The sequence below is a fragment of the Leucoraja erinacea genome, unplaced genomic scaffold (assembly GCF_028641065.1).
Source record: "Leucoraja erinacea ecotype New England unplaced genomic scaffold, Leri_hhj_1 Leri_1607S, whole genome shotgun sequence".
In the NCBI taxonomy this organism is placed as follows: domain Eukaryota; kingdom Metazoa; phylum Chordata; class Chondrichthyes; order Rajiformes; family Rajidae; genus Leucoraja; species Leucoraja erinaceus.
In genome coordinates this window covers 1-14,454 of record NW_026575899.1, presented here as the reverse complement: position 1 = coordinate 14,454, position 14,454 = coordinate 1, and the positions used below count along the sequence as shown (strand labels likewise).

At 43.1% G+C, this 14,454-nt stretch overlaps 1 protein-coding gene across 1 annotated transcript; it reads left to right on the top strand.

The window, feature by feature from the left end:
- Positions 1 to 5,508: 5,508 nt before the first annotated feature.
- On the top strand, positions 5,509 to 10,963 carry LOC129716018 (probable G-protein coupled receptor 139). Its single transcript, XM_055665892.1, has 2 exons — positions 5,509 to 5,578; positions 10,095 to 10,963. The coding sequence occupies exons 1-2, from the start codon at positions 5,509 to 5,511 to the stop codon at positions 10,961 to 10,963; spliced, it is 939 nt and encodes a 312-aa protein (XP_055521867.1).
- The last annotated feature ends 3,491 nt before the right edge of the window (positions 10,964 to 14,454 follow it).

Genomic DNA, 14,454 nt, shown 5'->3' with positions numbered 1-14,454 from the left:
CGCATAAACACCCAACCCTCCATCCTTCTGTCGATTTCACAGTGTGCCACATTCCCTTAGTATGTATTGCCCCTGCGTTCCTTGGCGGCTACATTTAGTGCTTTTATAGCAGTGGGGTAAAAACTGTTTTTAAGTCTGTTTGTCCTTGTCCTTGTAGATCTGTACCGTCTGCCTGACGGCAACAGTTCGAACAGGGAGTGTCCGGGGTGGGAAATGTCCTTTATAATACTCTGGGATTTTTTGATGCAGCGGGAACTGTGTAAGTCCTCCAAGGTAAGGAGAGGGCAGCCGACAATCCTCTGGGCGTTGTCAATGGCCCTCTGGAGCACTTTCCTCTGAGCCGCTGTGCAGCTGGTGTACCACACGCATACACAGTATGTTAGGATGCTCTCAATGGAGCACCGATAAAAGGACAGCAGCAGTCTCTGATTGATGTTATTCTTCCTGAGCACCCTCAGGAAGTGCAGTCTCTGCTGGACCTTTTTAAGCAGTGCAGTGGTGTTCACGCTCCACGTCAGGTCCTCCTCAATATGGATTCCCAGGAAGTGGAAATCCACCATCCTCTCCACACAGTCCCCTCTGATGGTACCATGTCCGTTTTATTCTTCCTAAAGTCTATTATTATTTCCTTTGTCTTTAAGGTGTTGAGGAGCAAGTTATTTTCTTCACACCACACTGTCAGCTGCTCTGCCTCATCCCGGTAGGCATACTCGTCCCCCCCCGGAGATGAGTCCCACCACCATAGTGTCATCCGCAAATTTGACAATGGTGTTGCTGTGGTGGGCGGGGGTGCAGTCATGTGTGTAGATGGTGTAGAACAGGGGGCTCAGTACGCAGCCCTGTGGAGAGCCGGTATTGAGGCTGAGGGCCGTGGATGTATGATGGCCCACTCTGAATCTCTGGCTGCGACCCGACAGGAAGGTATTTATCCACATGCAGGTGGAGTGTGGAAGTCCCAAGTCCCCCAGTTTGTCCACCAGTTTGTGGGGAAGGATGGTATTAAAAGCAGAGCTGTAGTCCACAAAGAGCATCCGCACGTAGCTCCCCCGCTGCTCCAGGTGAGACAGTGCAGCATGGAGAGCTGCGGCTACAGCGTCCTCTGTAGATCTATTTGCTCTGTACGCAAACTGGTGGGGGTCAAAGCTTCGGGGCAGGAGTGATGTGATATGACCCCGGACCAGTTTTTCAAAACACTTCATCACCACTGGTGTGAGTGCAACTGGCCGGTAGTCGTTGAGGCTGGAGATGTTGTTTTTTTTGGGCAAGGGGACTATGGTGGAGGACTTCAGACAGGGTGGAACAGTGGACTGGGCCAGAGACTGGTTAAAAATCCTCGTACAGACTCCAGCCAGCTGGTCTGCGCAGTATATTGCAGAGGCTCTGGGAGACGAGGCAGGATTTACATTCATTTGCAAAGGCAAGGTTATTTAGCAATAGTCAACATGGTCTTGTGCTTGGGCCATCGGATGTCACGAATTGGATTGAATGATTCCAACTGCTACATTAGCAGCACAGAGGAGGAGCCAAGGCAATTGATAAGCGACTGTCCAGGTGAGGATTTGGGCTGGGCAAACAGCCTGAGCAGCAGAGAGGGGAAACCAGAACAGTTTTCAACATTTGTCAGCAGGACAAGGTGATGGAAGAAACGTGATCTAACAGTCTCTTCTGTATTCTCTCCCTTCATGTTGACAGTGAATTTAGTGGCGATCGTCATCTTGTCCCGAGGGCAGTGCGGCATCTCCCGCTGCACCACTCGCTACCTGGTAGCCATGGCAGTGACAGATCTGTTGACCATTATTACCGAGGTCATGCTGTATCAGTTTAATTATTATTACTTCCCGGGCTCTGTCCTGAACGTCACGCCCATGTGCAGCGTTGTCCGGGTGCTGAGACGCGCTGCCATCGACTGCTCCGTCTGGTTCACCGTTGCGTTCAGCTTTGATCGTTTTGTCGCCATTTGTTGCGAGAAGCTGAAAACAAAATATTGCAGCAGGGGAACGGCCGCGATTGTGCTGTCAACGACCGGGTTCCTGCTCTGCTTAAAAAAACATCCCCCACTACTTTACTGTGAATCCTAATGCAATAATCAACAATGTACCATGGGGCTGTAATCCAAAACGAAGATTTTACACCACGCCTCCGTGGGTGGGATTTGACTGGTTTGATGCCATTTTAAATCCATTGCTGCCGTTCGTATTGATCCTAGTGTTTAACGCGCTGACAGGCAGATATGTGTTATTGGCCAGCCGGATCCGCAAGGGACTGAGGGGTGAGGGAAAAGCAGAGAACCGCACTGACTCAGAGATGGAGAGCAGGAGAAGATCGGTCATATAACTTTTCACGCAATCCGCCAGTTTTATCCTCCTCTGGACGGTGACAGTCATAGAATTTTATATTATACCGCCACTGGAATAACAATGGTGACTCAGTCCAAGTTTAAAGAACAGATCGTCAGTGTGGTGAAATTACGGTGACCTCAATTCGTCGAGTCATTAATAAACACAGGAACTGATCTCCGCCAGACTTCTTTGAGAAATGAAATGTCCAAGGTGACGGCCCATCGCTTAACCGCAGTTGAATTTTCACTGAAATAGATGTTGAGATGTATGTGAGGCCACGCCACCTACTGTCTTGGACCAGAACCTCGTCATCTCTTGTTGTCATAAGGGATAGGAGTAAGAATGAGGCCATTCGACCCATCAAGTCTACTCCGCCTTCCAATCATGCCTGATCTTTCTCTCCCTCCTAACCCTATTCTCCTGCCCTCACTCCATAACACCTGACACCTGTACAAATCAAAAATCTAGCCACCTCTGCCTTAGAAATATCCACTGACCTGGCCTCTACAGTCTTCCGTATCAAAATAAAACCCATAGATTCACCATCCAGGGATCCCTACTTCTGCCCGTCTTGCACATCACCCCAACAGGATCACCGTGAGCAGAAACTCTCGCTATCTCACTGAAGCTCCCACTTATCTCATCCCATTTTACCGACAAATAACCCATTCTTCCTGTTCAACATAACCAACAGTGACCTTGCGTTAGGTAGAATATGGAACAGTACAGCACAAGAACAGGCCCTTCGGCCAACAATGTCTGGGCCGAACATGATGCCAAGCTAATCTCATCTGCATGTACATGATTCATATCACTCAATTTCCGGATCCACAAACTAGAGTTCTCCTCCCCTCTCTGACTGGAGTTCTGCAGCATCCTCTCTCGCTGCTTCCCCATTGTGTTCTGTACTGTATCTATTGCTACCTCTAGTGTCCCTCTCCCCTGACTCTCTGTCTGAAGATGGGCCTCGATAGCAATGAAGATGAAGATGCTGCCTGTCCCGCTGAGTTACCCCAGAACCTTGTGTCTATCTTTGGTAGAAACCGGCATCTGCAGTCCTTTTATTGCCTTTTTTAACCAGTCTAGCCACTTCTGTACCCAACGTAATGACATCCTTCCTATGGTAAGGTGACCAGAACGCATATAGTACTCCAATTGCGGTTTCACGGAGTAATGGAGCCTTACAGCTCTTCCTCTCAACATGCCCACGTCGACCAAGGTGCCCAATCAGTGCCACATGCCAAGCTTGGCCCATATCCCTCTACACCACTCCTATCCATGTATCTGTCGAAACGCCCCATAAATGTTGTGACACTACCTCCCTCAATTACTTACTCGTTCCATATATCCATCACCACCTCAGTTTGCGATGAAATAGCTCCCCTCTACCTTAAATCGATGTCCCCCGGTTCATGAATGCCCTCCGCCCTAATGCGATCTCACAATATCTTAAACAGCTGTAGCATGATGTCTCAATTCTCATGCTCAATGCTCTCACCGACGGAGGCAAGGGTCCACTTGTGCTCAGCCCGCCAAGGCCTGCTCTATCTCACGGTTGCTAATCATTTTAAACCCCCTTCCTGTTCCCATTCTGACCTTTCTGGCCTGGGCCTCTCCCATTGTCAGATTGACGACAGGCGCAAACTAGAGGAACAGCACCCCATATTCCGCTTTTGAATGTGGACCCGGTGCCGTCGGTCGCCCCCCACTGCCGGAACCTTCCTGGTCCACCACAGTCGTACGGGACGTGACCTTATTTACTTTCCTTCTCTTCTCCATGTTTGCTGAAACAGAAAACACAGCAAGTGTTCGGAATAAACGACCTCAGAATAAGATTAATTTACCTGCAGGTCCCGTTTTAAACTTTGCCGCGGAAGAGCTCTCTCCCCCCACTCCCCTAATTTGGTCTCCTAATTTGAGGACGGACATCCTTGTGATTGAGGCAGTGCAGCATAGGGTCACGAGATTGATCCCTGGGATGGTGGGGCTTTCATATGAGGAAAGATTGAAAAGACTAGGCTTGTATTCACTGGAGTTTAGAAGGATGAGGGGGATCTTATAGAAACATATAAAATTATAAAAGGACTGGACAGGCTAGATGCAGGAAAAATGTTCCCAATGTTGGGCGAGTCCAGAACTCGGGGCCACAGTCTTAGAATAAAGGGGAGGTCATTTAAGACTGTGGTGAGAAAACACTTTTTCACCCAGAGAGTTGTGAATTGATGGAATTCCCTGCCACAGTGAAGGCCAAGTCACTGGATGGACTTAAGAGAGAGTTAGATAGAGCTCTAGGGGCTAGTGGAGTCATGGGATATGGGGAGAAGGCAGGCACGGGTTATTGATAGGGGACGATCAGCCATGATCACAATGAATGGCGGTGCTGGCTCGACGGGCCGAATGGCCTCCTCCTGCACCTATTTTCTATGTTTCTATGACAGACATGGAGTCATATTGCACGGAAATTGGCCCTTTGGCAGAGCTCGTCCATCCCATATAATCTAAGCCTCCTAAATGGCCCACAGCAGAGGTAAAACCAAGCTAACAGAAGTTGGACAATTCAGCTTTTAGTCAATGAGAGCTCAACAGCCCAGACGGTAGATATAGTATTGTTCGTAACGTTTACTTTAGGTTACGTCGAACAGTGCAGTAGATCACAGACCTGATCGGTCAGATTGGGAGATGATATTTGCCTCGCTTGAGGTGGCATGTGAGTTGAGGAAAAGGCGCCACTCTCGGAGACTAATAGATGTCCACGCACTTTGTATAAAGAGTGAGAGCAAACACCTTCATTTAATAATGGCGAGGTCAATGGCGGGAAAGCACAGCATTTGCGTTGACATTTCAAAACAATGTCTGGTCGTTTGCTTCATGAAATATCATTAATTGGATCGTATTGCATCATGTAACTTGGACTAGAATGCTTGGTCGGATAAGCGTAAGTCCAAAGAAGGATCCGGTTCCTTCTCTCCGGAGATGTTGTCTGTCCCGCTGAGTTACTCCAGCTTTTTGTGTCTTATCGTAATTGTAATGAACCCACTGATTACATTGCTTGGCTAATTGCCTCACCTGAGATTCGTTCCCAATATAAATGATGCCTTCGCTGAACACGTTATGACATTTGGTTAGTAAGAATCAGTGGATCCACAGCGCCAGCCGTTTCTCGGAGGTAATGGGATACCCAGTAATCTTCCAGATCGAGCGCATTTACTACCCTGTACTTGCAGTCGTTGGAGTTACCGGTAAGGCGCCGCCCGGGTCTCGGTTTTTCCACGCTGCTCGTTTTATTAAGGCACATGTTCGGTGTTACAGGTAAAGTAAGCGGGGTTATTGCGCTAGGGTTCTCACTCCCAAAATCGTAATCCGCCCCCCCCCCCCCACCCCCCCCGAATGCCTTGCGTTTACTAACTTTAGGGAGGAAGTGGGATAATAATCAGAAGGGCTTTGGCTGTTTGATTTCAAACCACGATACTTCCATGGGTCTGGAGTGAATGCCGACTAATCTCGGCGCTACTCGCTCCCAACTGCATGACCATCACGAGGCCACATCTTGAAGTATGTTCTGTCGCTGGGGCGGAGAGGCCCAAGGATCATAGTGGGAAGGGACTGCAGACGCTGGTTTACATTGGAGATAGACACAAAATGCTGGAGTAAGTCAGCGGGACAGGCAGCATCTCTGGAGAGAAGGAATGGATGAGATTGCGGGTCGAGACCCATCTTCAGACTGAGAATCGGGGGAAACGGAAATTAGAGATTTCACTTGGGGCAAGTTACAAACCCTGCCGTGGTGAATAATGATGGATCGAACTTCAAATAACCCCTGCTTTTCCCCTCTCCCCCCCCCCACCCTAGTTCTATGACTAGTTACAGTTCTATTTAACTGTTTGTATGTCTTGTCATCACCTTCCCCTCAGCTAACTATGAACCATTGTACATTTCCTTGCACATCGCTAGCTTTAATCTGTCGTTTTCACCCCCTGCGTGTTATTTGTACCCTTCCATATCTCTAGTCTCCCTCTCCCCTGACTTTCCGTCTGAAGAAGGGACTCCACCCCAAACGTTTCGCCCATCCTTTCTCTTCGGAGACGCTGCTTGTCCCGCTGAGTCACTTCAGGATTTTGTGTCTATCTTAGGCCCAAAGATCATGATGGGTGAGACTGGAAATTTTCACGGAGGTGAGGATGTCGGTTGCCGAATCCGCGGCTCTGGCATCGAAAGTTCATGAAATCATTTCTGAAATCACCTACTTGGGAGAAGACATTGCATCATTTATTTATTTTTATTTTTATTTTTTTTATTTTATTAGAAGTAAGTACAATCATATGGCACCAAAGTGCCTAATATATATTTCCATAATACATTTTATGTACAACTTCTTTTTGTTTTTGTTACATTGAAAAAAGATTAGAATAAGAAAAATAAGTTAGATAGCAAAGGATAGAAAGATGTGAAATATATGGTGTGTGAAGAAAGAAAACGAGTAAATGAAGAAAGTTGAGAAAGAGAAAATAGAAAAAAGAAAATAAAATTAAAAAAAGGAGATCAATATTTATAATCTTGACCAACCCAGTCCTGCAACAGTTCTTTTACAATTGTGTTGCACCATATGGTTCCAAAAAAACGACGAATGGAGACCAACTGGTTATGAATTGGTCTGATTTATCCATTAGGAGGAATCGCATTTCCCCAAGATGAGCTGCGTCCAACATACTTGCAATCCACATTTTAAGCGTAGGTATTGATGTACCCTTCCAAAATTTAAGTATTAATTTATTTGCTATTATTAAACCATAGTTAAAGAATAGATTTTGAGATGTATTCAATTTATTCCCATCTTCCATTACGCCAAATATAATCATTTCAGTATTAGGTTCCATTCTTGTCTTGAATAATTTTGTAAATATTTCAAAAATATCATTCCAAATTCTATAAAGTTTTATGCAGGAAACTAAGGAGTGTGTTATAGTTTCATTTTGGGCTAGACATTTATCACAAGTGGCGGATATATTTGGATAAAATTTGTTCAATCTTGTTTTTGAATAATATAATCTATGTACAATTTTTAAATTGAATTAGATGATGTCTTACATTAATTGAACATTTGTGAATATATATCAAGTATTTTTCCCATGTAACCTTCGTGATTTTTATCATTAGTTCCCGTTCCCACTCTTCTCTAAGTACCTCTGTCGATGGTAGGTCTATATTTAGAATACTATTATATAAATATGATATTATTTTTTGTGAGTCAGCTTCAATATTCATTGCTTCTTCCAATACTTCAGAGATTATTTTTTGATATCCTTGTATCATATTTTTCATGAAATCGCAAATCTGAAGATATTTAAAATATTGGTTGTTTTTCAATTTAAATTTTAATTGTAATTGTTGGAATGATAGTAGGTTTCCCATTTCGTACGTATCCCCGATCCTTCTAATTCCGAGACTTTCCCATTGGTTATATGTCTTATCAATAAGAGATGGTTTAAATAAAGGGTTATTCGCTATTGGCATTAACAATGATAGGTTTCTTAATTTTAAAGATAATTTTATTTGTTTCCAAATTCTTATTGTACCATATATACTCGGGTTCTTATATATTGTGTTATTCGGTTTTTTTGGGGAGAAGAGGATCGTTCCTATATTACAAGGATGGCAATCTTCCTTCTCCATTTTTATCCATTCTGTCTGTTGGGTAGAACTATCCAACCAATAAATCATATTCTTAAAATGCACTGCACAGTAATAATACATAAAATTCGGAAGTGAAAGTCCCCCGACCTCTTTTGGTTTACATGAGTGTTTGTTTGTAATTCTATGTGATCTATAGTCCCAAATATAATTAGTAATATTAGAGTCTAATTTTAAAATATATATTTTGGTATATATACCGGTATAGACTGAAATAGGTATAGTAATTGTGGTGGGAAGATCATTTTTATTGCATTTATTCTACCTAATAATGATAAGGGAAGTGACTTCCAAAATTCAATCAGCGTATTAAGTTTATTTAATAAAGGTATGAAATTAGCGTTGAATAATGCTTTATATTTTCTAGTAATCTGAATACCCAAATATTTAAAATTTTCTATTGCGATTTTAAAGGGGAACTTCAATAAGTGTGTAGGTTCTTGAGGTTTTAATGTCATGGTTTCACTTTTATTCCAGTTTATTCTATATCCAGAAAAAGACCCAAATTCCTCTATTAAATTTAATAAATTTGGTATGCTCGTTTGTGACTTTGTAATATATAAACGTATATCATCTGCATATAATGAGATTTTATTCTTTGAGACCCTGGTATTATAGCCCTGAATATTCGGATGAATTCTTATACTTTCAGCCAGGGGTTCTATCATAAGGGCAAATAGCAGGGGTGATAATGCACATCCCTGCCTATTACCCCTTGATAGTTGAAATTGTTGAGATAACATGTTATTAGTTAAAATTCTTGCCATCGGTTTATCATATAATAATTTTACCAATGTTATTAAATTCTCTCCCATATTAAATTTTTGTAGTACTTTATATAAGTATATTATTGCCACTCTACCTGATCAAATGCTTTCTCTGCATCCAAAGAAATAATTGATGTCTTCTTCCTCTACTTTATGCGAGTTATATTAAACAGACGTTATATTAAACAGATGTCTCAGATTATTAAATGAGTATCTTTTAGGCATAAACCCCGTTTGATCAGGGTTTATCAATTTAATAATATATTTGCTTAATCTTCTTGCTAAAATCTTTGCTAAAATGTTCTGATCTGTATTTAAAAGTGATATAGCTCTGTATGAGCCCGGATCTTCTAAATCTTTATTTTTTTTTTGGAATAAGTGTAATAATTGATTATGTTAGTGTTTCAGGTAGTTTGTTTTCTTTAAAAGCACGGGAGTATAAATTAAATAAATAAGGGGTCGTTATCTCGTGAGATTTATTTTTATAAAATTCATTATTAAAACCATCTGGTCCCGGTGTCTTACCATTTTTTTCAGCGATTTTATTGTTTCACCTATTTCTTTGATTGTAATTTAAGGTCCTAATTCCTCTTGTTCCAAAAGGTCCAGTATTGGAAGATTACAGTTATCTAGAAAATTGTAATTTTAGATGTATATAGGTTTTGGTAAAATTGAGCAAATCTATTATTAATATCTTTAGGTGGCATTAGTAATTCACCTTTCTCTGGTTTAATTTTGGTTATAGTATTTTCCGTTTCTTTGTTTTTACAATTGGCGAGTTAAAAGCTTATGTGGTTTGTCACCAAACTCAAAATGTTTTGTAATTTGGAATAGTCTTGTTACTCTTGCCAATAAAATTCGATTAAGTTTAAATTTCAGTAATACTATCATTGTGTTTATCTGTCGTGGAATCTTTAGCATTATCTAACTCTAACTCCCTGATTTCTTGTTCTAACAACATTTGTTCTGTCTTATTCTTGTTATTTTGAAAACTTTGATATGAAATTATAATTCCTCTCGTAAATGCCTTAAAAATTTCCCATAATAAAGAAGGCAAAGTACCTGGTATATCATTTGTATCGAAAAAAAGTTTAATTTGTTGTTTTAAATATTGATAGCCTTGCACGTCATTTAAAATATGTGTATTAAACCTCCAATTTTTTTTTTACCTGGCATTCCCTCAAATTTTACTGAACATTGTATCATTTCTGCGGGTGCGTGTGTAAGTTTCACAACTAACATGTTAAACTGACGCTCCTATGGCACCAGGCACTAAATAGTGTTCCTATTTTATCTTCAGTTAACTTCATGGCGATTGTGATCCTGAGACGAGGGAAATGTGGGCTTTCCAAATGCATCACCCGCTACCTCGTGGCGATGTCAGCAGCTGATCTATTACTGGTCGTTTGGAATGTAATCCTCAATCGAATTAATAACATCCATTTCCCTGTGACATTCCTGTTCGTCACTCCGATATGTGCCATAAAGGTTGTCTTGTTAGCGGCAGCTATAGACTGCTCTGTCTGGTTCACAGTCGCGTTCACATTTGACCGATACGTGGCCATTTGCTGTCAGAAGCTCAAACCGAGATACTGCACCCAACAAACGGCGGTGGTGGTTTTAGGAGCAGTGAGTGCTGTGGGATGTTTGCGATGCATTCCCTGGTATTTTGTATTTGTCCCTTCTGTTATTATTGACAACGTCCCTTGGTTTTGCGCTCTAACGCCACATTATTTCACATCATCTTTATGGACTGTGTACGAGTGGATTGACAGTTTTCTAACGCCGCTGCTTCCGATCGCACTGATCCTGGTGTTTAACGCTCTGACTGTCAGGAACATTGTCACAGCCAATCGCCTCCGCAAAGGACTCCGCGCCAACAGCAAGGGAGAGAACCGCGCTGACCCAGAGGCGGAGAACAGGAGGAAATCCATCATCTTACTCTTTGCTTTGTCTGCTAATTTTATACTGATGTGGGTCATCTATGTTGTACATTCCTTAACCTGGCCGGTTGTAAACTATAATTATACGGACAAAAACCTTAGTAATCCAATCTACATTGTCCAACAGACTGGATTCATGCTGAACCTTCTCAGTTCATGTACTAACACGTGTATTTATGCTCTAACCCAGGCTAAATTCAGGGAGGAGTTGAAGAATCACGCATGAACAACGTCCCAGTGAGTACTTCCATATTTCCATACAAAGTAGCTATTCCGCCACTAAATGTCTCCTCCTACACCCCGTGAAGCACATTAGTATGTCTTTTGTAACTTCTGCGATCTCACTTGCAATTTGCATTACAAATCTTATCTTCAGTGTCTGAGACTAAAGTTCTCTATGGAAGCTAACTGTCCTCGACAATGCAGTCAAATGGACTCAGAGAATGTTAAATCGGTGGCGGATATACATGGCTCCAAATGTCCCTGTTATGCCTACCTAGTCCATGGCCTCCCTTTTAATTTCTTTTTTTTTTATCCCCACCTATTCCCTACTTACCTTAACTTCACCTCTTCTCTTCTCTCTTTTGTATTTCCTTTTCTCTATTACATCTATCTATAAATGCCTTTTTCCTCCCTTTTTCCCCATTTCTTTTCTCCTTCTGCTCCCTTTTTTTTCATCAGTTTATCTCCCCCCTTTCTCCTCTTCTCATAACTTTCTTTTCTACCTTTTTCTTCCTGTCCTTTTCCCTTTCCTCCCCTTTTTCCTTTTTCCTTCTTATCTTAACACGCGGACAATCCAATGCCCACTTACATACATTCCTCTCAGTCCTACAGTGTGTACACTTACCCGACACAGTTACATCTATCCATTACTTCCCCTAGTCTTTCATTTTTATCTTAATCCCTCCATTTTCTTTTTCCCTTTTACTCATACCCCTTCCTTACCTCCTCATCAACACACTAGCTATAGTTAATTTATACGTTCCCTCTTCGCGCCCCTATACCCTGTCTTGTCTGTCGTCGTCATTTTTTTGGTTCTGTGTTTCACGTCTGACTTCTCCTTTTCACAAATGTAGCGTATGATTACTAGGTAGATCGTCTACCTAATTCACAGCCCCTGTTACGTCTGCTGCTCTCTCTGTCTTTCTTTTTATCTCATCACCCTCCGTCGTCCGCTTTTCCCAGCCTGACTATGCTCTATTTTTTGGTACACTAGAGCTATCGAGATTTCTTTTTTAGCGTTCTTAGTATTTTTTTTCTTGTTATCCTCGATGCACGCTTCTCATGCTTAATATATTTCTTTTTCCGTTGATCCTTTCCCTGCATTTTTTTCTCTCCCCTTGACCTGTACACCTCTCCTGCACACCCTACTCAACAGGCCATTTCTTTTTCCTTTCCACTTGTCAACTTCTACAGTATCTCTGACTCTTTATGATCCGCAGCACAAGGAAGCACTCTTTTATTCCGTACTGCCTTCTCTTCTTACTTTTCATCTCCATTTTTACCAGCATTCTCCCTCATTTTACCGTTTTCTCTTCAGCTGTGTCTAATCTCTCCTTCTAGCGATACAAATCATCAAATGTTTTTCTTTCTTAGCTTTTGCTCCACATTAGTTCCTACAGACCGCTGTCGGTGCGGCGTTACACCCCTTTCTTTCTAGTTTGTGTTACGACTCTGTTTTCCGCGCTATACTTGTGCTTCTTACCTCCTTGTTGCCCTTTCTCCTGTACGTTGTCCAGATGTGTCTTGCTTTTTGGATGTTAGGACACATCATTCACCCTCCTCTTAGCTGTGAGATTAGTCCTCGATGTGACTTTTTTCCCTCCCCCTTTATTTTACTTCGATCTACTCTTCCTTTTTCCGTCTTATGGTCTTCTGTTGGTTCTTCGCTCGATTTCTCTGCATGTCTATCCGGCTTTGTCTTAGTTTCCTCATCATATTCTTCCCAGTTTCTGTTTCACCTCCTAACCACGCGTCTCGTATCTTTCTCTTTGTCGTCTTCATACTTGCCTAGCCTCTTCGACCATCATATTCCGACACCGGTCTAATCAATCCACTCCTTTCGTATCATCTTCTATGCCCTGTTACCCCCCTGGTCACCCCTGTCTGCTTCGTCTTATTTATTGCCCGTTGATGCACTTACCCTGGGACCTGTGCCCTATTTACAGTCTTTTCCCATCTTGTCTGACACTTTCCCCCACCAGCTAGTCGTTGCTCTGACTCCGTCTAGGCATTACCTGCCATCCAGTGTACAGTGCGCACCATCCTTGTCATTCCACCTGCAGGCAAGTCCTTACAGTGAGTTCTACCTCCATATCTCGCCTAGACTCCCCGGCCATAATTCCATCTGAGCTCGTGCAAGTTCTGTTAGCGGCCCTCTATTATTAAGCCTACCAAGTGGACAATACCGACTGGCGAACACACAATAATGGCACACCGCTTACGGCTCTTCGCTGCCGTTCTCCCCCTCCCTCTGCCGGCGTTCCTAGCCGCAATCCGAGCGACTCTTTGACCGATCGACGCCCAGTACCATACGCACAAACTCGGTGTTCCATACGACACGAACCACTAGTTGCTGGTGTGTGATTGTTGCCGTCCTCGGCTGGGCTACCAACGTATAGGACTCGGCTTACGATCGCTACCCTAAATGTTGTGCCGACCACATTGAAATAAACGGATCTCATGGAGTGGTACCTGATCATACTCTCTCCCCTGCCCTCCATGATGACCCTGATCTAATACCCCTAACGACACTATTCCTGCCCGCCTCCTCCACCACACCTGGCAGCGCGTCAGGTCCCCACCACTTGAGTAAAAATCTGGCCGCAGCATTTCATAAACCGTCCCTGTAATCGCCTCTTACTGTGGAATGTTGAGCTCGGAGTAAAAACAGGTTTGACGTCCTTGCCTCATTAACTTATAAAATTCGGAGTACTGGGCAATTGAAGTTGCCTCAAACCAAAGTGGTGTGGATATATGGAGCTGCCGAAAAGGGATAAGGTCTCAATGACCATGTTCAGCCTGTTACAACGTGGAGGCAGACATTGAAGACCTGGGACAGGAATGAAAGTTAGGGTAGTCGATGTTTCACGGGGACCGGGAGGTCGAAGTATGAAAATGAGACAGATATACTCCCAAACTGCCCTACGGTGCGAAGGATCAGCGGCACCCACAGGTACTGATGATGTATCGAATATTGCGCTATGGCAGGATTGGATATGATGCACTTCGGAGTGGAAGGCAGACGCTGCTTCATAATATACTTAAGAGACGCTCGAATACGATCAATACAAAAATGGCTTAATACACCTAAGCTAGATTGTTCAAAACACTATAGTAGAAGTTACTGGGTGATATGGAGGATTGATTGATACCTGATTTGGATAGCAAGCGGAGGTTGCGTGGGTCAGGGTGGTTGCCTCTACATAGAGATCTGTCCTCAGAGGGAGTTAAGGTGAGGTTATTGAAAAAAACGCGGAAGGTGACAAGGGGAGGGCGATTGGGATACTAGTCTATATGGACCTTAGCGGCAGCCTTTGATCGCGTCCAAGGTTGATTAGATCGACATGTGAGTCCGGGGGGGCTGGCCAACTGGAAAACACAAGGGTAAAATCACGGTAGAAACACAGGATAGTGCAGGGGAGGTTGCCTCCGTTAATCTGCAAGAATAGACATCAAGTCTCCCCCGACATATGTTGTGTACCCCTAATGCTGTTG

Coding starts and splice junctions, on each gene's coding strand:
- LOC129716018 (XM_055665892.1), top strand. CDS start 5,509: ATGGGATACCCAGTAATCTTCCAGATCGAGCGCATTTACTACCCTGTA. Junction 5,579..10,094: donor TGCAGTCGTTGGAGTTACCG/GTAAGGCGCCGC, acceptor TTTTATCTTCAG/TTAACTTCATGGCGATTGTG.